Below are 26,991 nucleotides of genomic sequence, written 5' to 3' on the forward strand. Positions count from 1 at the left end.
GCTGCGTCTGTCCCGACCTCCTATGGTGTGTTTCGGGTGGGGGTATGGCATCGTTACTTCTCCTGCTAAATTTCGGCTGTCTTTCTTCCCGATCGCCATGCCCCGCTTGGGCCGCTAATCCTTTTGTCTCCTGTCCTCCCGCCACGGGGGGCCGTGTCGGCGTGTCTTTTACCTTTCTTTTTTCATATTTCCTGATTTTCCCTTTTTATTGTTCAGTTTTTCTTCCCTCCATTTTCCTTTCCCTTCCTCTTCCCCCCTCCCTACCTAGTCCCCCCCCCCCTTTTTCCTTCCTACGTCCCAGAGGGTACTATGACGGGCAGGTTTTAATGCATTGTCTTCCGATCCCTCTGTTCTGGCTTGGTAGTGTCTCGGGTGGCGGGCGTGTTACGATGATAATGCTCAGGGGCTGACTGTATCTCACATATCCTGATTTCTTGACTGCATTGTGTTGTCCCCCTGATATTTTGCCCCATGCCCCCTTCTTAATGTTGAGGTTGGTTACGGGATGTTGGATGCCTCCGTATTGCAAGTGTGCCTGTCATGTGTCCTCTCCCCTTATTGTAAAATTAAGCCTTATTTACTCCTGTAGCCCTTTAGTTTCTGTATCTCTTCTCCCCTATTGTGATTGTGCTGCCTCTGCTTTGTATTGATTGCTTATGTAATATTTGCCTGGTGACTCCTGACTGTTTTGTACACTGCGGCAGGCCGGCTTGGTTGTGGGCCTCGATTTGTCTTCTTTTGATGTCAATAAAGGTTTAAAAAAAAAAAAAAAAAAAACGGGTTACTATGGGATAAATGGAATGTTTGCATTATTGCCCAATGAATGTCAAGGATGGCCCACTGAGCCAGACACTGCCAGAATGTCATACTAAATCCCAAAATGTGGCATGGGTGGGCACTATTATGCCAAGAACAGAAAGAATGTCCCAAGAATGGCTGAAATATGGCTGCCACAGGCACTGTTATAAGGGCTGCAAGAAAGCCATACAGTATGTTGTAGATGGGGCCTATTGTGGCAGAATGTAACTAAGAATGGTTATAATATGTCTCAGATTGACCCTTTTGGTGCAGAGGTAGCTTGAATGTTGCCAAGAATGGTCCACAAGTAAGCAGATATGGAAACTATTAGTTGCGAGCAAGCTTCCTCCCTACACTCTGACCATACCCCTTGATGCCCCGAAAAAACGCACACATGCACTTACACCATTTGACGTACTCCTACACACAGGCTTAACAGCAGGGGCAGGTAGAGCAGATGAGCGAAGGATCGGGGTATTTCTTTGCCTTCATCATTGCTGGTGCTTGCACCTCTCCATACTTAAGCAAAGCTGTGATTCTTTTTGTCCATGCCCATTGCTATGTCTCTGCCTTTCTCAATTGCTTGCTGTGCGCATGTGCAAGGAGGTCATTAGATAAGTTCTCTGCCTCAGTGCAGACCCTCAGCTTTGCTAGTGACTCCCATGGTGGAAGGAGTGGGGGTTCTGCCCACCACACATAAATGGACCAGCTGCCACTGTTATTTCCCTAGGTAATTAATTGTGCAGTAAAATGTTTTTTTCACATACTGCCTTAGCCATGCTTCAAAAATCTACTTCTGCACCCAGGACATACGCCAGATCGCCTGTTTGCACTTGTTTCCTTAGTATGTATCATTTTAGTGCCATGGAGGTGAAGGGCGTGAACAGGATGTGTCTGCAAGAGACAAGATTTTACTTTACCTAGGCCAGTAAAAGTAATTTCACTGGACATCCCAGTGCCATTTTTCAGGGTTGTTAGTTCATTTCAGCAGTACTTGTGGGCCTGGTGAGGTTGGATTTAGATATTCCTAGTTTATTACTGACTTGGCACAGCAACCCCCTGTACTAGTACAAAGCCCCACACTGCATAAGTGAGAAATCAGTAGACAACTACAATCAGTTGTTATTGGGCAATTGACGATCCTTGTGTATTTTGTTTGTTATCAATGGGACATCCCACAGAAGGCAGCCTTATTGGGTCCAGTACCTAAAGCTTCGATTTATCTTACCTTTAGAACAAAGGAGCAAGACATTTCTCGTGAAGTTTTTCAATCCGCTAGAGATCATGCTGAATATGTTCACATGTTTGCTTCTTTATTTTTATAAAATGGCAGAAAACTGCGAATCTCTGCCAATAATGTCTCCTTCTGCCATTCACTTTCGTGTTCATTAGCTAGAAGTGCTGTAACCATCTTTGACCTTTCATTGAGTTTCTCTGAGCTACTTTCTTCAGTTGTGAAGAGTGGTTGCTTGTATATTCGTAGACTGCCCAAAAATGTCATTTAATGAAATTGCAGGTTCGGCGTTTGGTTCTTTCTCGCATCAGGCATTGTTCTGTGTATATGGGTAATTTCCAACTCCATTTTCTAACTCCACTTGGGTCTATGAAAACTCCTTTGTTTGTCTTCTCCTTTATCTTAAGTATTGTACTCCTATTCCTTCCTAGCGGTCTACGCTTCTTTGGCTACCACTTACATCTCATTTCAGATTGTATTATCTGTGCATGTTTTTAAGTGCCCCGCTCTCTTACTTCATCTTACCTATGTTCTCTGATCTCTTAATACACCCCACCTAGTCCCCTTTGCTTTAGCTCCCATGCTCTTCTCTTTTTCACAACCTTCATGTGTATCATCATGCTTTTGTTCTTTCATTTTTATAATTTGAACCTCAAAACTCTGCTCAAAAATACAGAATATGAATACATATGAAATGAAATGAATACATCAAACGAATATACAAATTAAGATTTTTTATATTTAATTCACAAACCAATATAGAACAATAACATTTTTATTTTTAATGGGAAAAGTGGATTATTTCTACTTTTTTCCTTATTCTAAAAGATAAAGGGATATGCTAGGCTCTGACATATTACTTTGTTTTTTTTGCTCCTAATGTATGATTCCTGTTTGTTAGCGCTTCAATTGAGTACACCTTCATCCATACCGTATATTTCTGCCGCAACCATGAATCAAGCTAAGGATACCAACTTAATTATTACCCTCAATTTTTAAATTCCTTCACATTGGCACAGCGTTTTAAAATGTAACATTTTGAATGTTACACTTAGCTTCCTTATTCATGTATGCTTTATTACCCTGCTAATATGTTATTTTCTATACAGATGTGGACCCCATGAGTAGGTGTCACAGACGCCTGAGAGGTCCATAGTTTGCACACATTAAATTCCCCTGGGGTTGGTATATAGAATATGTTTGGGAGACATAGATTTGCAAGCATTGTGTTCAGAAATGGAGTTGGCCACTCTTGTGTGCTAATAATACACAACTGTGAAGGGTCTATTGGTGCCCGGATCACTTTGATGCAGGTATTTTCTCTTGTGACAGCCGGTTATCATTATATAGGTGTTTTGTGGACTCCAGTTAAGTTTGGTAACATCCTCATTTTCGAAGAAGAGCTCTGTGTGTTGCAGTCTTCCATCTTACAGAAGACTATACATATAGATGGCCTACCACTGGCACAAGCTTTCACCCCATTGGGTAGACCGAAGGTGACATGGATTGGCTCCTGCCAGGAATGAAAGTCTTCTTGTGGGATCCTACAATAGTGATCATGACTATATTTGCCTGTGGGCATACACGCACAATCTGTCATAGCCAGGTTCAAAATGACATACATGGCATTGAAGGGACAAGCACCCCCTGCAGTTAGACCAGTCCTTTTCTGGTCTAAGTGAGCGAGATGTTTGCGGAATGGAATAGCCGGTCTTCCAGAGGTCTTCCATTGTGTGGATTGTGGGCGAAGCCATCCATATTCGAGAAGCTCACAACGGATGTCTCCCCGCCAATGGACACAACACTTCCCCTCTACTCCCAGTGGAAAGGTTTCTGCTCAACTCATCAGTAGATGACTGGGCAGGATTATTCAGGTAGATTGGAAACCAATTCACTCATCCCTTTCTTTTTCGCAGGAGTACTTCGTGAAAACCCTCTCCTCAATGGCTCTCCTGCTCACTTTACCCTATATTTAAGCATACCTGATGAGGGTCGCGGCATCACATACCAACAGAATGCAACATTCAAAGAAGAGGGCCTCAACACTCTGTAGCCTGGTTTTCACTGAGGACCAGCAGCGAGACTGCATTAACTTGCAGACAGATACTTAGTAAAGCCTAACGTTGTCTCATTGAACACTGCAACTTTTGTTTCTCAACTTCTAGGCACCTGTTGACTGCTTCAAAGCGAGAATCCCAATACCCCTATGAGTTCTTTACCTATGTAAAACAGTTCTGTGTGGTGCAGGACCCCCCTGTGACTTCTAATAAATGTAGCATTCGCGGTTTCAGGCACATTGTTATGCAGTGCGTGTTTTTTAAAGGAATGAGTGCCGGATCTCAATGCTATTCTCAGAAGCCAGGCGATGCTATTAAATGTCGGTGCTCCCAAAGTGTAGTCTTGAATCCCCCCATGTGTCTTTAACCGCATGCGCGCTAGCGGTTTTCCCGCTGCGCGCTGCGTTTTTCAAAATACAGCATTATGTGACGAGCTGAGCTCGTCATCAGCGCACGGCACGTTACGCTCATGACAAGCTCAGCTCGTCATCAGCCCCGAAGGGGTTAATCTACTGTCACACATCCCCTGTCGCTTTAGCTCACTCCTGCTTGCTTCCTCTGAGACAGGTTGTCTAGCTTTCTCTTATTCCTCCAGTGTTTGCTTTTTCTCCTTTCTTACTCCTGGTCAATAATAAGTGATTGCCCGCAAAAATGAGTGCTGGTGAACCCCACCGGCTCAAATTAAGCACCGTTATGTACTTAGCCGGCTTGTTACTTTACTATGAATAATTCTGTTTTTCAGACATAACTGGGTATTTATTACAAAATGTAATATATATATTTTATTTTTCTAGGAGCTTTTATCCCTGGAGTTCCAGTTCAGCCAGTTGTTTTACGCTATCCAAATAAAATGGTATGTGCACATTACAAATTTGATCCACCATTATAATTACGTCAGGCCTCAACTTTTGTTAAACACTGTTAAACAAGGCCAGTACGTAGTGCATATCAGTATTGCATACTTCAAAAATGTTAAGACAACAACCATCTAATATTATTGCATGTTAAATCATTGCCTTTGTCCAAACAATATGAGTAATGTTAATTTTTATGAACTATCGAAATGAATGGAGAGACTTAAAACAAACCAGGTTATCGTTAAAGGATTGTTTACTTTTATTTGTAATATGAATTAGTAAACTCTATTATGGGGTCTATTCAATGGGAATTTTTGGGGCCCGCAGTACTAAGCATTTTTGAGGTCACAAACAGACCGATTCACAGAATAGGGACATCTTTTACCACAAAACTGCTGTTGCTATGTACAAACACCAAATTGCGAATGTACAGAAGCGCAATTTGGGTTTGCGATCCAGAATTTAAAAGAGGGATGGCGTTTAGGGTGTTCCTTCCAAATCAAGGTGCCTTGTATTAACGAATTCAGTCGCAAAAACATTAATATTTAACACCTCCTCAAAGGACCGCTTCCCCTTTGTGAATTTTGTAAAAACATATTTTAAGATTACCACTGACTTTTCTTAAAAAATTAAACTTACACTTTTTGTTTATTTTTTTAAACACCTCCTGTTTTCTGGTAAGGAAAACAAATTGCATTTAAAAAAAAAAATGTTGTGCTTTGTTTAACAGTAATTATAGGCTTGGTGGTCTGCTGACCCCAGCAGACCACAGTCCATGTGAAGGCTAATATTCCTAATGGGTTGCAAAATCCGACCTACCTCATGGATATTCATACGGTAGGTCAATTTGTGACCCCTAGGAATCCTACATGTAATTGTAAAATTTCATACATTAAGAATTGTGATTTCTAATTTGTGATTAGGTAAAAATCGCTATTTGGAAATCGCAATTCCCAGTGTTAGTACATCTGGTCCTTGAATTGTTACTGTTTCTCTTTAAGTGTACAAGCTGACTTTCCTTTATATTAAGGTTACAACTTTGCAGCTTATTAATTGCAGGATCATGAAATTCAAATATAACTTCAATCAACTACTGACAGTTTACCCTTCATTTATGTTTGTACTATTTATATATTTAAAAAGCATTTACAACGAGACGTTAAAATCCCTGTGCGGACCAAAAAAAAAGAAAAAAAAAGACCTTTAGAAGAACACACATCTAAAACATACAGTAAAAAAAATAAAGCAGTGAAGAAACAGATAATCTTGTTAATGCCATACGTTTTCTTTATTTCTCTGGTCAACTTTTTGTTGATGGTTTTCAGGACTGCAGAGACCTGTCCATGGACCCACATGTTTTCCAGTCCCAGCGAACATCAATATTTCATTTTAAAAATGTTGTTTACAGTAACTGTCTTTATCTTCTGACAGGTTATGGAAGGTTATATCAGGTTATATTTCCTTCTAAAACATGTACTTGTTTCCTTCCAAAGTAATCAAATGTCTTGGGTTCTGTGTAAATTAAGAACCTTGCTTGGATCAAGACCTACACTGAATTTTAAACATAAGGTTCCTTTACTGTACACCTGCAATACGAGGTCTCCTATATAACTTGACCATTTATGATCAAAAGATTCTTTGTTTTATTGGAAACGATTTTTATGTTTTGTGATTCATATCAAACCAATTCACAAAGAAATTATTAACTTTGAGTTTTAAGTTATGCATACCTTATTAGTAACATTCCTACTTTTTAGGGATTTTTGAAATTCTTCAGGGGTGCACCTACGTCTCCGAAAACTGTAGATTTCAGTGAGTATGTATAACATAAAACCAGTAAATTTTCAGTTATTGGAAAATCACCAGGATTACAATTAAGATGCATATACACGTCAAAAATGCCTGCTGGCTTGCAACTCTCTAAGCACCCCAAGCAATGTCTCCCTCAACCCCAAATCAATTTGCCATATCATTAACACTCAACATAGCTGTCTTTCTTTCTGCCAAAATGACTCCACGCCAAGTAGTATTCATAAATGGAAGTTCCTTCCACCCAGTTTAGGCCTTACGAAGTGTTCTTAGTAGGTCATACCAATGCATAGAGACTACTGCTTTAATACCTTTTAGTCGATGGTTAGATAAAAAATCTTGTAGGCTCTTCTGCAATGTGCAAACCTTTATCTGCCACAACCCTTAGTTATGGAAAATGGTGGTTGTGGCTTTTGTGTATTATCATTAAAGATGAAGGACCAACATATTAATACCTCCATTCTGTTAAATATCGGCGATCCCTGTCTAAAAGGTCAGGCCCTCTGGCTTGAATGATATTATCAAAAGGCTCAACATTTGCTGTAATTCCTTTTGATTACTAGTACAGAACTCTACTATTTCTAAATGTCTTCCTAAACATTTTGTTGTTTTACATTTTTCTAGTTTTAAACAGAAACACTTTTTGGGTTGCCAGCTGTATGTAAGGAGACCAGTTTGGTTGGTAGAGACCTACTAAATTGTTTTTCTCCAGAAAATGGTTACTTCAAAGAATAGCATATAAAGCAGGCACATCCACTGTAGGTTCAGAAGGGCTATATCCACCCACAGAAAAACCTGTTTATATATAATAAATCTAAGTAGAACACATTTCAAAAGTCAGTGACTTTCGAGAAGGCCTGGCATGTATCTGGGACCTTTGTTCAACATCCATGGCCTCAGGGATATTATCCTGGATTACCTTCAGAAACTATACACATGCTATATTTCCATCACTTTATATTAACTACTACTGCATTAAAGAGGAAATTGTGGATTTCTTAGAAACATTCGTAGTGTAAGTCCAATGCAGCCGAGCAGGCGTGTTTTATTTTTTAGACCTGGACTGCTTCCCAAATACTGCATAACTGTCTTTAATGTCACCATGAAATGAAGGGCTGTCATGTTAAGAGTAAGCTTGAAACCCTGCATAGGAAGTTTAATAGCATCCTGTTTCTCTGATGTGAAGAAAATGGTCACACATCAGCTCTAAATCACCCATGCTGGCTCTCTAATTCAGTGCCTGGCTGTGCTGCTGTTGACAGCACTGGCTTGATTTGATTTCTGTTTTCATCATGAAGTGTGTTTGCAGGGAAAAATGAACCAAAACCCTTCAGCAATGATTTGCCCTTGGAAAGTGACAGATTGAAAAATGTGTAATTGTGATGGAGAGCTTTATAGTGGAGACGTAGAGAATGCAAAAAAACACAATGGGATTTGCTCATGGACAGAATTGTTTGTTAACATTGCTTTCTGTTGCTTTGCTTATAGGACACAATTACATGGACGTGGCAGGGACCAGGCGCGTAAGTACTGATGTCATTATTGTTATGGTTCCTTTATTTCAAGTCACAGTATTTGGGTACTTTCTTACTTTCCCAGAATCACAACAATGGAACATGACCGAATGTTAAGTAATTGTCCCTTGTGGCTCTTGTGACCCTTCACACCGTTATGGATATGGAGAAGATATGATGGTGCCCCAACACATTCTGTCTGAAAGTAGAACAGACAAGAGTATCTACTTTTCAGGGACATGCGTTCCTGAATCATTCTCTACGTACCGTAGTTCCAGTTTGGTAGTTGCGGCTGGCAATGAAAGGGAGCAAGATCATATTTAAATTGGGCATGCTCGTTGTAAATGTTTTCCATGCCAGTTTGGTAGTGTCACTGGGAATACCTACTGTCAGAACAAAACAGTAGCTATTCTGAGAATTATGTACAGTGCAGTGTCTACCTCTTTGATGGAACTACCACACCACTCACATCTAGCTTTGGTTGATATATATTCTAAGTATGAAATTATGATTTCCTACCAGCTGTATAACGAGAAGGATAGAGTGCAGTGGCGGCTGCCTCTGTACGAGGTGGTGAGGCGGTGAGGTACCGGAGTACGAGGACGGTGCAACAGGTACAAGGAAGGCTCTGACCAGAAAAGCTGGTCAACTCCTTACCGCTTCACTCCTGGAAGCATTGGCTGCAAAACCTAAGCGCATATATGAGAAGGGAATCCCCCCTCTCACACTTAGAGAAACACCTTGTTGAGTGTAACACATAGCCTGGATTACACTCCTTTTTAACCTGCACTACACTCTATTTTAAAAAGGTCCTGAGGAAAGCCAGATTTAGTTTAAGGCACTGGCTGAAACATGTCGACCAACTGATGGATGTAGGAGGTAGTAACTCGCCTACCTTAAACATCCCCAAGCCTTATTTTAACCGCTGACGGGGACCCAGTTATTGAAATTTAATTTACCCTCGGGTACTGGGACCCTCGCCAAGCCGTTTTAACTCACACTTCATTTTACACCTCACACTGAACTCTCAGTAAAATACCAGCTCCGCTGTAATCAGGCGTCGCAGCACACCCGGGACACATTAGGTGTCACTGGGTGGGCCCGATGATGAAGCATGCCACCAACCAGGTTGGTGGGTGAAGGCTTCATGAACTCACCAACGAGGTGCCCATGACAAATCTAATCAGAGTCCTAACAATATTGGTCATATTTAAGCTAGTCTCTTTTGATAACACATATAAACTACGGGGACTCTGACTAGCTTTCTAGTCCTCTCTCTCTCTCTTGATACGCGCATGGAAAAAAACATGCCTTCTTTGCCGCTGCATGTCTCTCCTCCGTCGCAGACCCGTTTGCGCATGCTAAACCTTGCCGTACATCTGCCCGTAAACCTCTGGAAGCTACTGGCTGAGACTGGGGCAGACTGAAGGCACCAGAGGCAGATCAAGGCAATCCAGATTCAAGCCTGTCTTTGCCAGGCATAAGAGGTAAGAATTGGATACGTGTAGTCATAATCTGGGCCAGGTGATTTTTGACCAGGCATTCAGTGGACACCCCAGCCTGCTAATTAAAAGCAGTTGTAGCTGTTTTCGGACTTGAGTAGTCATGTAAAGTGTGTTTACTGGAATGTGATACCCGTTTTTCACAAATATATACAATGATATTTTAGACAGCTTCATTTCCCAGACACTCTTTGCACTCCAGACCAGTGGTGATGAATAACTATTGACCATGTTAGCACCAAAGGCAGGTATTTTGTCTTATTCTGTTATTGTGTAGGTATACCAAAGACTACACTTACACTTAAAAATCTACCTGCCAAAAGCAGCTATTTGATGTTTGAGAACTGGTGGGTAATGTCAATTCCTACATCATTCTCCTACCTTCAAGTGCCTCTGGCAGAATATTATCAACAGAAATCTGGAAATTCATATTGCTGTGTACAGCACACTCAACTGGCAGTTGCATGTTGGTGTTAAATTCGAGGAAATTAAGGTCAAATTACTTCAAGGAAAATGTGGGGGGGAGCAAATTAGCCATCTTCACATGTTACATGCAGTTTGGGAAAGAAAATCATGAAATCTAAGAAGGTAAGAGTAGGAGGTGTACGAGTTTCTCCAAGCAGGACTCAGTAGCCGCTTACAGAAGAGGTTTCTCCCAAATGTTCATGATGGGTACTGGTGCTAGCGCAACTACGCGCTGATTGCTAGGTGTACAACGATTCATTGTGTATTTCGTGTGATAAAACAACTAAGGCTGTCATTACGAGTGGTCAGTTCTGATGGGCCTAGTAGCAGGAGTTACAGGCCCCATTTGACGAAGTGTTTAGTTGAAACATTGCTGCTATGTGGCATTCCACACAGATATTTCACCCTCTGCAATCAGGCGACATTTCTGGATGGAATACGTGGGAAAGATTTAGAAACTGTATGGTATCAGATTTCTGCATGCACGTTCCAAACATTGGCACTCCTGTTTGAAATTACTGGGATCCTTGATTATGGTAAATCTGGAGGAGAACAATAATTGTGATTTTTATGGGCCTGTCCTTATAAAGTTGTAAATGCTTGATATCAATGTGTTAATGTTGTCTTTTTTTCAGCTTTGATGGAGAGACTTTATTTGATTGCTTTGAACATTTTGATAATTGGGCGAGAGACCCATTTTCAGCTCTCCTGCCTTTCACCCTCCTTCCTTCATTTAAACGTAATGGTGCCCAGCCTTTGGACTGTGTATATTTCCAGTTTTCCTTTTACTATTACTTTTACCGTTGTAGCACAGACCCAGCATTCCACTGAATTTCAGTTGAAGAATTGCCTTTTTGTGTGTGTTTTGCTGCCAAACAATTTTAGATTTCGCGCAGAGTGGTCTACCACATGGCTTTACATGCCACACAAGGAAATCAGGAGATGATCTACATGGCGGTCTGACAACAAAGTTTCACTTTCAAGGTCAGCTTGACCTTCAAGCATTTCATTTACGAGTTCTGTGACTCTTTAGGTCTGTTTAAATACAGTTTTTGGATGGAATGGAGCTTTGAATGCCTTCATCATTCATGTTCTGAGCAAGCGATGGATTAAAAACCACCTTTAGAAGTGCGGGCAAATTATATCTAGGGATCCACTCCTTGGCCATTCCTGTGATGCAACTCTGAGACATCTGTCACTCAGTTGAGTCTGAGCCGAGTGTATATGCACCGTCTATTAGGTATGCTGCATTATTCTTTTGCCCTGCTGAAGTCCTGTTTCACGTTTGGTATAGGGCAGAAACTTCGTTGACTGATAAGATGAAGCTGTAATTGGACTTAAAGCATCCACTGCTACGCCCGTGATGTGAATTAACAGCAGAGTGCTGGCAATAATTTTATATTTTTTTGTTAAAATTTATATTGTCAGGTTTTACAGATATTCTATTTAGATGTGACATAGTTTACTTTATTGCTGTGTTAGTCCCTTTGGCTGTTTGCTTTTAGGCCTATTAGTCATGCAAAAAAAAATACTCAGACACCTAATATATTGATTGCATCTCCACAGAGATACATCTTTACTCTACACACGGTATAGGCCTCAGTTTAGTGAGCTCTACAGCAGGATTCAATGTGAACTCTAACCTTAAGGGCAATAGACTAGTATTATGGCTCAGATTCGTTAACCTCATCGCTGCGGCGTCTATTCCGCCGCAGCGCTAAGGGGGCGGGGCGGCCGCGCGGCGGCCGCATGCTGGTGACGGAACCGCTCCGTCATCAGCCGCGGTTGGGCTGTTCTCATGATGGAGCGGTTCCGTCCTGGCCCCGCCCGCTCAATAGAACGCCCAGCGCAGGCGCGGAATCCGCGCTGCGCAGGCGCGGTGGCCGGGCCATGACGGAACCGCTTCGTCATCAGCACAGCGCCACCGCAGCTGATGACAGAGCGGTTCTGTCATCAGCATCGAAAGGGTTAAGGAATATATATATATATATATATATATATATATACATATATATATATATATATATATATATATATATATATATATATATTCTCTTCAATCCCTAGGTTTGTAAATTCAGTGTCTCCAAAGCTCTGCAGCATAAACCGCAGCATTAATTGCTTGAGCTTTATACATTTCTATTACAGGGGAGATTGGGTGCTAAGAGTGCGCTTAGCAATTCTGAAAATGGCTGAAGCCCTGTATTGAATGAGTAGGGAGCTTTCTGTAATTTGTGACATGAAATGGAGTTGGTTAGGCTGATTCCCAAATAATCCAATTCATTGACTCACGTGAGAATGTTCTCCCCCAACCTCAAGTGCTAACATTTTCTTGCCACCAAACGTCAGAGCTACATAAATACACAATTCTGAGAGTGCAACAACTTGATTTCGATGCATGGTAAACAAAGTTGTAGCCTCTGCATGCCGTTGTATTAAAACGTATAACCTTGCAGTAGTGAGACCTATGTTGATCAAATCAGTCCATGGCAAATGCTTCTGAATATTATGAAATGCAGGCTTAGGTACACGATGACCACATAAAGGGATTTTTGTTTTTTTCCTTTAAGAGAAATATTTTTCTGCAGTCATAAAATCCAAAGACTTGGTCCACAATAGGTATGCTCTTCTTGAAGCAAGGTTGACAGTGTGAAAGAACGTCATTTTCCAATTCAAGTCATACGAGCATCAGCCCGCCCAAAGATGTTTTGTGAAGAGTCAATGAGACTGATTGGGGTAATTAGCCTTATCTCTGTGGCAACCCTCTTTGTGTATATGAATAATCTCTGCAAGAGCCGAGCCCTGAGCCATCCTTCAAAATGACATTCACAAAAATCATTCTATGGTGGGGCCAGATGAAAGGCTCAGCCTTTCACAAGTACATTTCTGCCTTATGTGGACCAGGCACCCTGCCTCCCTTTTTGGGACTAAATACCACCTATCGTTTGCGTGTTTAGAGAAATGGCCCCCACAAGATTCTTAGCGGAGGTAGCGGCCGGCCTGGTCACCCAAGTTACTCATTAGGTGTTAGCAGGAGTCTTTAGGAGTTAACCTTGGGGAAAGGCTCCTCGAGTTGTCTTCCCTTCTGGATCGTGCGAAGCCTTTGTAGAGCAGCTGAAGGCCCTGGTGGCATAACTCTTCAACTATATTTTATCCGGGGTAGTATTCTTTTTGAGAAGAAAAAATTAAAGGATCCCGTCAAATTGAATTCTTTTTTGCCTATAACACGTCTCAATCCTGATTACAAAATCCTAGCCAAATTAATTACTGCAAGGCTGGCTGTGCTGTTACACAAAGAGATGGAAATGGTGTTGTGCTCGAAATACAGCACTGTGTTTTATTACTGTTGCTTCTTTGTTACTTTTCCTCATAAGTGATCAATTCAACTGAGGCATTGATAGCGTCCAGTTGTATGAGTTACATACCGCCTCTATCTCTCTGTGTAGCCGTCGGTACTCACAGTTGTTTTGTTTATAATGTCATTCCTTGGTGTAAAATCGTGTTGTAAAGTCAGTACCTGTATATCAAAAAAAAAATAGATATTAAAAAGAAAAAAGCGTATCGCTCTTGCTGTGGAACTGTAAGATAAGAATTGTGGTGCCTTAAATTATACACTGCTTATAAGTCTGCAACCGTCCATCCTCATGTTAGTGTTTACTTACAAATCTCTCACACTTGATTTTCTGCACTTAGTCTATATGTTCATTCCCTGTGTCTCAGCACTTACTGATGCACAGGTTATGTGTACACAGGTATCTGTAATTGTGAGCATAGGCAATTGATGTCTCTGTCCTTCTAACTTTCCTGTCCTAACAATGTAGATCAATATGAACCAGCCTCTAGGTGTCTCTGCTATTTCTTCTCTCTCTCTGCACGGCATTGGTTGGCACCCTGCTGCCCAGAAACTGTTCTAGTGTACTTTCTGCCGGTTTGATCCCAGCCATCTGTCTGGATACTCATTGGTGTTGATCTGCCAATTAAAACATTCAAACTTCTTCTCCCCCTGACTTCCCTCTGTTAATGGCAACCAGAAGGTTGCAGTGCCTCCATTTAGCATCCACGATTCCATATAAGTTCTATAGTTAGGGAGTCCAATCCCCAAATAAAGTGGGCGTCGGTATGAATTGTGTGAAGGGTAAATTCACAAAATGATAGAGTGATCTTGGTGAAGCAACCATCCCGGGCAGCGCTATTCAGTGTGCCGCTGTAGCTGACATCACATTGCCTTACTTGTGATGTATTTGCGCACCTAAATATCGAATTCTATCTGATTTCCATTGTGTGACTGGGGTGGTAGCGGGGGGTTGAAGGGGAGGATCCTACCATGAAGTTATTGAGAAGAAGCAGGATCAGGATTTGTTCCATTTTCTCCAAACACCACTGTTCATTGCGGTACCTCGGCCAGTAATGACACCATTCAACCATAAAAGCACATTTTGGGATACTATGAATTCAGGTTCCTCTCTCCAGCTACTTCTGTATCTGTAGTATTACTACAGTCCATCATATTTATTTCTAGTCGATCCATGTCTAGAAAAATGGGGGACATTTAGATCTTCCTTTGATTTGTTTCCTCCCCTGCTTTTTTTTGCCCCCCCCTCCCCCAAAAGCAATATGATTCTTGTCTTTTGGTATTTGTGGCCTAACTAGTTCCTCAACCAATGTTTCTTGTGTAATAATTTCTTCTGTGTTGGAAATCTGTGGATCCCAGTGTACCTATTGTTGAAGAATAATCATTGGTAGTTGGTTATGTGCTCCATTTGCTGACTTGTATTTAACATAAACTTGGTTGTTCCAGTAAGCGCATGTATCATGGCTTAGTTTCCATACCTTACTGTCATTACTTTCCCTTAATATTGTTCCAGTTTTGGTTTGTTTCCTTAAATCATTAATTCAACTCGTCCTGTGGCATATGTGTTGCTAGTTCTTCCTGTACTTTTCTAATGTCAATGCTTGAAATCTGGTTGTTTTTTCTGGATTAATTTATTAAGTGTAAGGATCATTATTATGCACTATTATTAATATTGTTGGTGTTATTATTTATTATCAAAATCATACACTTTTTAATGGTATATTCTTTTGATTGTTTGCAAAAGGACTGCTTTAGTGAAATCCTATGACTTGGGGTATTTGTTCATTAGGGTGTATTACACTACGGTTAATGCATGTATTTATTTTGTTTTATTATCTTGCATAATTAAGTAATTCAACCACTTCATAGATTTTTTGTGTGTGTTTTATTGTTATTTTCATTAAAGAACGTGTACTTCACAGTGGTCTTTCCATATTTTACACTTGAAATAAGTGTTTCTGATTTATTTTTTTAAAATATCTCCTTCCTACATTTATGTTTGATGGCTGTTTAGGCAATGCTGAAGGGAAAATCTTATTTCAGTGCAGCTTCTGTAACCCTCTCTTTAAGGGTTTATTATATAATATATATCAATTTATATATCCAGAGTCTTCCCCCTGCAGTTCCACACACCTTTAGAATAAAAGACCTGGATGGAGACCTTGCCATGCTGTCAAAGTCTTGTTGAGATGACCTAGGGCCACATGTATGAAGCATTTTGCAGTCGGAAATGGAAGATAGGGCCGTGTCGACTCCAAAAATGCTTTTGCTTACATACAAAACAGAAATTGTGATTCAGTAACACAGTTTTTAACTGCAATTTGTGTTGCGATTTGGTATTTGGAAGGGGCATGTTTAGTGCGTCCCTTCCAAATTCCGAATCTGAATGGGATTAATAAAGCTTTTGCAACCAAATCACCATCTTAAACCATTCATATTTCTCATTGAAGGAGGTGGTAACCCATTCGCAAATGTGGAGGGGGCCCAGGTGACCCTTTCCCCTTTAAGAATGGCAAACAGATATTTTTTAAGAGCAGGCAGCGGTCATGCGAACCACTGACTGCTCCTAAAAAAATTGAACTGCAAAGTTTAATTTTTTTGTTTTTAAATGCCTCCCATTTTCCTTTAAGGAAAGCCAGCTGCATTAAAAATATATATTTTTTTTACCTCAGCAGGCCATCACCCCTGTTAACGGCTGCAATTCCTACTGGGTCACAAATTGCGGCCTACCTCATTCATATGCATGAGGTAGGTCTGTTTGCTAGCCACTAAGAATTGCTAATGACCGTTCAAAAGAGTTACATACATTAGGAATGCAGATTTCCAGTAGCGATTCGGAGAGAATCGCAATTTTGAAATCGGTATTCTTAATGTTAGTACATTTGGCCCCAAATTCTTTGGCTACCGGGTGCTGGGATTGAGGGTAGTCAGCTGCAGTGTATAACTGTGTCTGACATACGGTGTCTAGCTAGAAGTGGGGTCAATTAGCTACTGTGGGTGAGGGCACTGCATAGAGAGCATGCACTCTGTGTCCTTCAGGTTCGGGGGGAGTGTTATTTCATGCAGGACATTGCCTACAAGAACTAAATACCATTGTCCAAGGTTCATACCCAGCCAGTACTGCAGGTAGGGAATGTCAGCAGGGCATTACCAAAGACGATGCACCAAGAAAAGAGTTTGCTAGGCACTGGAAATAGGGAAACTGGTTGATGGGACTAGATGAAAGACATGCTTTTCACTCAGTTACTCTTGAAGGATGTACTAGGTATGTAGTGGCACAAGGTGTGAGTGCGAAGGCCACTTCCTCTATGTCCTGGGCAGAGCTAGTGGAGAAGTGTGGCTCAGGGGTTAGAGGCAGCAGACCCGGAAGCTGAGATCGGTCCTGGACCAGGGTTCAATTCCCCGCCTCGGCGGGGTCTTGGGCTAAAAATTCCACGGACTCGATAATTCTCGCCCCGGTGCCTCCTCGACTCATGGGTTCACACTCTGCGACTCTGGGCAATAGCTTGCTTAATCTCCACAACGGCCCCTCGCGGCGGGATGCCTGACTTTCACCTTGTGGATACCCTGCTATCTCACAGGGGAATACCAGGAAGGGTTCCCTAAGCAAGCGCCGGGACACCCACTGCGGGTAGCTGTGCGCTATATAAGCTCAACTACATTTACATTTTATAACAAGTGAGCATTGTGGTTGGGCCACTAGATTTATGTTCTTTCCAGAGTCCTCCTCCTGCACCGAGTACTCTTTAGACTTGTTCACTCTAGTGGTGGGGAATTGGTTGCAGTGCCTGACAGGAAGCCATGTGCTGGTGACGTGGGTACTTGGCTTCCTCCAGTATATTACTTCAAAACCCTAACAGTTCAATGAACAAGTCTATGTGATGGCTAGACTCAACAGATCTTAAATGCTTTTTGCCCCCACAGAGATCTCGGTACTCGTATCTTTTTATTGAAATAATTCAAGATCGCTGGCCCGAAAGGGTCTTTGTTAGTAAAGTAGGAGTAAAACTCCCCATGTATACTGTTCTCACCCACCAAGTGACATAAGTACAATTGGAACCTTCACTACAGTTAATATAATGACATTGATGATATGGTACCGAGACTGTGTGTCATCCAAGCGTGATATACCATTCTGGTTCTGAGTGAGATGTCGCATTAATATAGTTTATTCTAGTGCATGTTAACTTCGAACCGGGACCCAAGCGTTTCTAAGTAATTTGGAACCAATCTAGTTTGGTTGTTTTGTACCACCACATATAGGGCTCTTCAGAATGCCAATATGTAAAGCCAGATATTTGAATCACCCATGAACTCAATCCAGGATTTTAAGCATAATTAGCACATTGGAATGTTGGGAGCTCCATTGAAAACAATGGAGTGCTCCGAGCTTCTAATGGCTGGTATAAGCCTGGAGCTCCAACATTCCAATGTTTCTTTGTTCACAGCTGTGGCTGTGAACAAAGGCTTCAAGGACCCTGAGGGGATTCCAATCCCCTCACGCTCCTATAAGGCTTTGTTATTTTTTGTTAGAACATTCTGCCCTCTCGTGTCAGAATGTTCTAATAGCCCTATAGACCTTCGTAGAGGGCTATACCGGCTATTAAAGTTCCTCTCCCTTGTTAAAGGCCCTCGCCTTCGGCTCGGGGCCTTTAACGCTGGAGAGGGCCTTTAATAGCCCTCTACGGCGGACTATAAGGCTATAGTACTGTTTGATTGTTTGATAACAATGGGCAGAGGATGTGGTCTCACGGCTAAGGCGGTGGACCTCAAATCTGGGGAAGTGAGTTTGTGTCTCAGCAACAAATTCAACGTCCTATGATTCTAGGCAAATCACTTAATCTCCCCGTGCCTAACAAAAATGAATGTCTCCGTGTGTAAAGCAACTGGTGCTCATGTAGTTCCTCTGATACCTTTGGGTCAAGTTTGCGCTATATAAAACTCTGAGAAAAAAAAAACATGGTGCTTGGGCTAAGTGTCTTCTGTGGCACCAGTGTCTTGTTCTATTAGAACAGAAAAGTGGTACTCCAAAGTTCAGCTACACTTATACCGATAAATTGACCAATAAAAAATGGAGGTATGCCAAAATAGTGAACCACTGAGTGAGTGATCTTTGGTGTTGAACTATAGTACCGACTCAGTATGTCAGGGACCAAGTATACAAATTTACTATGGAGCGTCCATTAATTGAAGCAATGGGGCACCCGAATCAACGTATCAGCTGAGTGAACGTATCAGCCTAAAGCACCTTCATTCCGAGCAAACTATTGCTTCAACTGACATACACAGTATTTAGCATGCCATTTTGATCAAGGAATGGTCTTTTGTTACCTATAAGACCTATAAAGATATTTAGTAACAGTCAGTCCTTCTGTCACTCTAACATGACTACACTACCCTAAACATTAAAACTCTACCTCTACACAACCGTCCCCCTTCCCCCAGTCCGTGCACTTCACTCTAACACTACTCTGTACGACCCCCCCAACACTACCCTAAACCACTACCCCATACTACACATACACTACAACACTATCCTAAACCCTAAAGCACTACCCTACACTACACATACACTACAACACCACCCTAAACCCTAAAACACTACTCTACACTACACATACACTACAACACTACTCTAAACCCTAAAACACTACCCCCTACTCTACACATACACTACAACACTACCCTAAACCCTAAAACACTACCCTACACTACACATACACTACAACACCACCCTAAAAGACTACCCTACACATACACTACAACACTACCCTAAACCCTAAAGCACTACCCTACACTACACATACACTACAACACCCTAAACCCTAAAACACTACACTACACATACAATACAACACTACCCTAAACCCTACAACACTACCCCTACACTACACATACACTACAACACTACCCTAAAACACTACCCCCTACACTACACATACACTACCCTAAACCACTACCCTACCCTACACTACACATAATCCACAACACCATCCTAAACCCTAAAAAACTACCCTACACTACACATACACTACAACACTACCCTAAACCCTAAAACACTACCCCCTACACTACACAAACACTACAGCACTACCCTAAACCCTAATACACTACCCCCTACACTACACGTACACTACAGCACTACCCTAAACCCTAAAACACTACCATACACATACACTACAACACCACCCTAAACCACTACCCCTACACTACACATACACTACAACACTACCCTAAACCCTAAAACACTACCCCTACACTACTCTTGTTCTATTAGAACAGAAAAGTGGTACTCCAAAGTTCAGCTACACTTATACCGATAAATTGACCAATAAAAAATGGAGGTATGCCAAAATAGTGAACCACTGAGTGAGTGATCTTTGGTGTTGAACTATAGTACCGACTCAGTATGTCAGGGACCAAGTATACAAATTTACTATGGAGCGTCCATTAATTGAAGCAATGGGGCACCCGAATCAACGTATCAGCTGAGTGAACGTATCAGCCTAAAGCACCTTCATTCCGAGCAAACTATTGCTTCAACTGACATACACAGTATTTAGCATGCCATTTTGATCAAGGAATGGTCTTTTGTTACCTATAAGACCTATAAAGATATTTAGTAACAGTCAGTCCTTCTGTCACTCTAACATGACTACACTACCCTAAACATTAAAACTCTACCTCTACACAACCGTCCCCCTTCCCCCAGTCCGTGCACTTCACTCTAACACTACTCTGTACGACCCCCCCAACACTACCCTAAACCACTACCCCATACTACACATACACTACAACACTACCCTAAACCCTAAAACACTACCCCCTACACTACACATACACTACAACACTACCCTAAACACTAAAACACTACCCTACACATACACTACAACACCACCCTAAACACTACCATACACTACACATACACTACAACACTATCCTAAACCCTAAAGCACTACCCTACACTACACATACACTACAACACCACCCTAAAAGACTACCCTACACATACACTACAACACTACCCTAAACCCTAAAGCACTACCCTACACTACACATACACTACAACAACACCCTAAACCCTAAAACACTACCCTACACTACACATACACTACAACACTACTCTAAGCCCTAAAACACTACCCCCTACACTACATACACTACAACACTACCCTAAACACTAAAACACTACCCTACACATACACTACAACACCACCCTAAACACTACCCTACACTACACATACACTACAACACTATCCTAAACCCTAAAGCACTACCCTACACTACACATACACTACAACACCACCCTAAACCCTAAAACACTACCCTACACTACACATACACTACACCACTACTCTAAACCCTAAAACACTACCCCCTACTCTACACATACACTACAACACTACCCTAAACCCTAAAACACTACCCTACACTACACATACACTACAACACCACCCTAAAAGACTACCCTACACATACACTACAACACTACCCTAAACCCTAAAGCACTACCCTACACTACACATACACTACAACAACACCCTAAACCCTAAAACACTACCCTACACTACACATACAATACAACACTACCCTAAACCCTACAACACTACCCCTACACTACACATACACTACAACACTACCCTAAACCCTAAAACACTACCCCCTACACTACACATACACTACCCTAAACCACTACCCTACCCTACACTACACATAATCCACAACACCATCCTAAACCCTAAAAAACTACCCTACACTACACATACACTACAACACTACCCTAAACCCTAAAACACTACCCCCTACACTACACAAACACTACAGCACTACCCTAAACCCTAATACACTACCCCCTACACTACACGTACACTACAGCACTACCCTAAACCCTAAAACACTACCATACACATACACTACAACACCACCCTAAACCCTAAAACACTACCCCTACACTACACATACACTAAAACACTACCCTAAACCCTAAAACACTACCCCTACACTACACATACACTACACTACCCTAAACCCTAATACACTACCCTACACTACACATACACTACAACGCTACCCTAAACCCTAAAACACTACTCCCTACACTACACATTCACTACAACACATACCCTAAACCCTAAAACACTACCCCCTACACTACACATTAACTACAACACTACCCTAAACCACTACCCCCAGCACTTCCCTACCCCTTATCCCACTCCGTCCCCTATACTTTAACACTACCCTACACAATCCCCTGTCACTTCCCTAAACTCTAAAACACTACCCTACACTACACTACAACACTACCCTAAACACTACAACACTACCCCCTGCACTACCCTAAAACTAAAAAAACTACTCCTCAGACTCCTGCTGACAAGCACGTGAAAACATCACCAACAGACCACTCCGGATGAAGAGATCAGAGGCCACAGCGGGGAACTTGTGGAGGAATCTTTATTGAGACAAATTGCAGAGCGTGATGCATTTCGGCGAGTGTGCCTTCCTCGGACGCTGTAGCAAAATCAGGATACGACCAAGCCCCTCCCTTTGTACTTCTGCGGTCCTCCCCCGATAGGGAAGTCAGCTGACCTCACTAGATTGCCTGCAGCTGTAGTCAGATCGCTAAGAACTACAGCTCCCATCATGCAACAGTCAGGTAAGTACCCTGGCGGAGTTCTGGCACGATATGCCCTGGAATACCTGGCAAAAGGGGGGATGTTGTACTTCTTGGCAGCACCTGTGAATACAGTCAAGTTCCTCCTCAGGTCCCCAACGTTCTACCTCAGTGCACCAGTGTCAGGTAGGCCCATAAAGCGTGGATATAATAATCCCGCCTTCACGTGCAGTCACGAGCTGCTTCTGGCAGTGGCCACTTGCCCAGCCTGGTGTCTGAAGCGGTCCTGCGGCATCCGATCCCTCGGAAAATAAAGAAAGTGTTGCCACTTGTAATATATATATATATATATATATATATATATATATATATTAAATAATATTACCTACTGGCGGTCGCCAGTAGGTATATATAGTTAGGACCTAGTTTCCATAGGAAATACACAACATTCTATTGGGAATAACTTTGGCGCCGGTTAATGAATGTACGCGATTTTCTCAAAGAAGATGGCCCGTTACGCTCCGCTCCTTCCCTGAAAGTTTCGGGGGGATTCGTCAAGCGGGGACCGAGAAAAAAGGGGGGTCTCAAAACGTGTTTTTCCCATGTTAATTTCCATAGGACATTTAGACACGGCTACAGCCCGAACCGCTGAACGGAATTACTCCAAACTTGGCAAAATGGTAGGGACTGGTACGCAGTAGGGTCTTTTCCATATTTAGTGAAAATCGCTCCAGTGGTTTTTATGAAAATTAACTTAAAAAAAATATATATATCTATATGCGCGCTTCGAGCGCTGTGGGTACGCGTACCGGTAAGCGCACCCGGCGCGCCATGGATGTGCGCGAGCGGAAAGCTGATTGGCTCTCGGGTGTCTGTGAACATTCCAAATGGTCCGGAGAGTCCCTCATCTTGTGTCTCGGTAAAACCGAGACACAAGAGGTGAAAAACAAAAGGGGAAAACTTTAAAACGGGGCAGGGTAGACCCCCTGACCCCCCAGGTTTTCTCAGGGGGGCCTAGGAGGACCCCAAAGGGCAAAAAAGCTATTATTTTTTTTTACATTTCGCGGAGTACGCTAGGGTGCATTTACATGTACGCGTACATGTGCGTGTACCCGTACCCTGAGCGTACCACAGGGGAAAACAGTGAAAAAGGGGGTCCCAAAACGTGTTTTTCCCCATGCAATTTTCCATAGGACATCTAGCCCTTCTCAGGGGGTCCCTAGAAGAACCCCAAGGGCCAGAAAAAAAAAGTTTCGAAAACGCGTACTCCGCATTTTCCACTCTTGTTTTGGGCTCTCTTGTACCTCAGTTCTCCTGAGAAACAAGATGGTGGCCAACACTTCTTGGTTTGGACAGTTTGGAATGTTGACAGACGACTGCCAGCCAATCAGGAGTGCGTGCAGACCTTTCCGACCATGGGCTGCATTGATTGGCTGTGAACACTCCAAACCAGGAAGTGTGGGCAGTCATCTTGTGCTCAGTAGACCGAGGCACAAAAGAAGCAGAAAAACAAACGTGTAGAATGCAAAAAGGGGGCTGGGTAGAAACACCCTCACCCCCTAGGGCTGCTCAGGTGGTCCCACAAGGATATTAACATATTTAAATGTTATCCGCTAATAGAATTAGCATTTAGAAAACCTTTGAAATTTGTTGAAAAAAACCATAGGTTTCACGCCTGATATAGTTAGGAATTAGCATTTAAAAAAACCTTGCAAATTCACTGAAAAAACCATAGGTTTCAGGCCTTATATAGTTAGGAATTAGCATTTTAAAAACCTTGCAAATTCACTGAAAACCATAGGTTTCAGGCCTTATATAGTTAGGAATTAGCATATAAAAAACCTTTGAAATTCACAGAAAAAAACATAGGTTTCAGGCCTTATATAGTTAGGAATTAGCATTTAAAAAAAACATTGAAATTGCTCCTATATAGTTAGTTGTACTAACTATATTTCGCGCACCCGCAATCCACTGCTGATGATGTCACATATTACATCATTCATGACATGGTCAGTGACATCACTGATGACATCTCAAATGACATCACTGATGACATCATCCACGTGACAATTTAAAAAACCCACTCATTGATTCCTAGATGTATACACACATCTAATCACTTACCTGTAGATTCACTCATACATGCTGTCAATGAACAATAGAACACTATCAAAAATACTTATACACCTATACCGACATTACACACCAGCACACAACCTATTCACATATGAAGTTATACTACTCACTTATGCAAACAATGGATCATACTTACATACTTAGGGGCCGATTAGGATGGCGGATGGACCTGCGTCCGTCCGCCACCCCAGAGGTGGAGGGACCGTCCGCAGGGGCAGCGGCGGTCCCTCCGTGCAAATTAGGATGTGACCGCCACCCTGGCGGTCACATCCTGTATGTTTAACATTGCGGCGGGTGCTGCTAGAAGCAGCATCCGCCGCAATGTTAAAACTGCATGTTTTACATTTACATGCACAAAGCGGCAGGCACCGCGCGGTGCCTGCCGCTTTGTGCACGTAAATGTTGGGGGGTACTATAGGTACCCCCCATGTGCACCCCCTGACACCCTGGGGGCCCGCAACGGGCCCCCAAATGCCAAAGTCCACATGCTTTTCCACGGCGGAAAAGCATGTGTCCGTGCACATCCTAATTTGGCTGACGGTGTCTTGCAGGCACCGTCACCAAATAGACCTCCCCACCCCACGGATCAGCGGCGGACGGACCAGCCGTCCGCCGCTGGTCCCACCGCCGTCCTAATCTGGCGGTGGGTGTTGTCTGTGGCCGCGGCGGTTAATCCGCATCCTCCAGGCCGGCGGTGGCTTCCGCCGGCCCGGGGGATGCGGATTAACCGCCATCCTAATCGGCCCCTTACTTAGCTACACACTTATACAAACACCACTTCATCTATTCATTTAGATAGTAAGTCATATTTAGTATATTATAAAATCATTATTACAAGTATACATTTATCCATACAGTCACTCACACAATCATTGAGTCTTATGTATACTTATTTATATACAACAACTGACACATACACTGCCTTTTATTTTTCTAGTTTGTTGGACATGTACCATTGAGAAATATATTTGCTCATCACCACACCCATAAAGATGTTCACTCACCCACACAACTGTTAGAACATGTAGTTTTAACTTCATATATCTACTGAATCAACTATTCACACATCTTTGGGCAGTCACACACCCTCTACCGAACCACACACACATTCACTCTCCCATACAAATACTCACTTAACTAATCAATAACTAACATAGACTTTCATATAGCTAGTAACCAACTGGAGAACCAGTTTACACACCAACTGTCAAAGTGATACAGATATTCACAGTTTAGTCACTATCCACTATATTTAGAGAGACTCTATAAATTGTTAAAGTCCTCCATCCAAATATTTATTTTTATATATCCACTCATACTTTAATGCTAATTGCTATATATATAATGCATATTTAAATAACGAAGCAAACCACATTCACTGGATGATGTAATCAGTGATGTGATCATTGATGTCATTTGAGATGTCATCAGTGATGTCACTGACCATGTCATGAATTATGTAATATGTGACATCATCAGCAGTGGATTGCGGGTGCGCAAAATATAGTTAGTACAACTAACTATATGGGAGCAATTTCAATGTTTTTTTTAAATGCTAATTCCTGACTATATAAGGCCTGAAACCTATGTTTTTTTCTGTGAATATAGATATATATGTATACAAAGATTAATATATGTAATCTAGCGTGCTGCATTGAAATGACTATGCTGTTATTTTTCTGGGATATTTGCTGGGCAGATAGATGTGTTCCGTTATATTCATAATTCAATTTTATAGTAACATTAAATTGTGGCTCACACTATCGTTTTTTAGAGGATTACTGGGGAAGATTGCAGTTGGCCCATTAGTGGGGTGAATTTGTCACTGTGAGCACAAGAATCCGCCTCGCAGCCCATCTACTAACCACCTCTCTTCACTTCAGCGGCACAGCCCCTGCTGCTTTATCGATGATTGTTTAATACAGCTGGATACAGCCCACAATGTTGGCCTGTGGTTTGTACAGCTTCCAAATTGTACCCACCACTTCTGCACGCACTTGCGTTCCATGGTGTGCCAAAGTGTCCGAACGGTGATATGATGTGTGGTAGAAAACAAAGAAGTAAATAAATATATTAACAAAATAATTTGGCAAATTATCTAAGCAACACCTGTTTCCCAAGGCGAGATGGTAAAGGGATGGGACTGCATGGTAGGAGGAGCTTAAAGTAAAGTGCCAGTAGCATCGAAGGTAATTTAGAGTTCAGCAGATAGGGGACATCCTCCAACAATTGCAGATATCCCCTCTGCCCAATTTAGATTGTTTACATTTAATGAGGATGGGTAGGAAATTATTGTATACATATAATTAGGGTGGAAAGACATTTGCTTGTGTGTGCTAAATGTCCTGTATCTGCCTAATTTAAAGTAAGCCTTCCAGGTTTTAAAATGATGGGTATCTAATCCATATGTTTGATAACCATGCGTAGAGGCACAGGCCTGGGCCTTGCTTTAGGTGATGAGAAACCTGGTCTGGATTGATTTGGCAGAAATCTCTCCCAATAGTTGTCCGTGGTCATTTTGTCCCACAGATCAATATTGAAGTCCTGGTGGGACTGTTTTTCTCCATTATGTTGTAATGGAGCCCATTACGTTAGAAGCAATTGTTTATATCTTGTTTATTTTGCTGAAAAGTCTCAGCTGTTTTGTGAC

At 42.0% G+C, this 26,991-nt stretch overlaps 1 protein-coding gene across 1 annotated transcript in view; it reads left to right on the top strand.

Moving 5' to 3' along the window:
• Positions 1-26,991, top strand: part of LPCAT1 (lysophosphatidylcholine acyltransferase 1) — a 585,759-nt gene that overhangs the window by 446,101 nt on the left and 112,667 nt on the right. Inside the window, exons 6-7 of the mRNA XM_078685765.1 lie at positions 4,884-4,942; positions 8,244-8,278. Coding sequence (XP_078541891.1) covers positions 4,884-4,942; positions 8,244-8,278 — 94 coding nt within the window. The remainder of the gene's footprint in view (positions 1-4,883; positions 4,943-8,243; positions 8,279-26,991) is intronic.

Source organism: Lissotriton helveticus, chromosome 4_1 (assembly GCF_964261635.1).
Source record: "Lissotriton helveticus chromosome 4_1, aLisHel1.1, whole genome shotgun sequence".
Taxonomy (NCBI): Eukaryota; Metazoa; Chordata; class Amphibia; order Caudata; family Salamandridae; genus Lissotriton; species Lissotriton helveticus.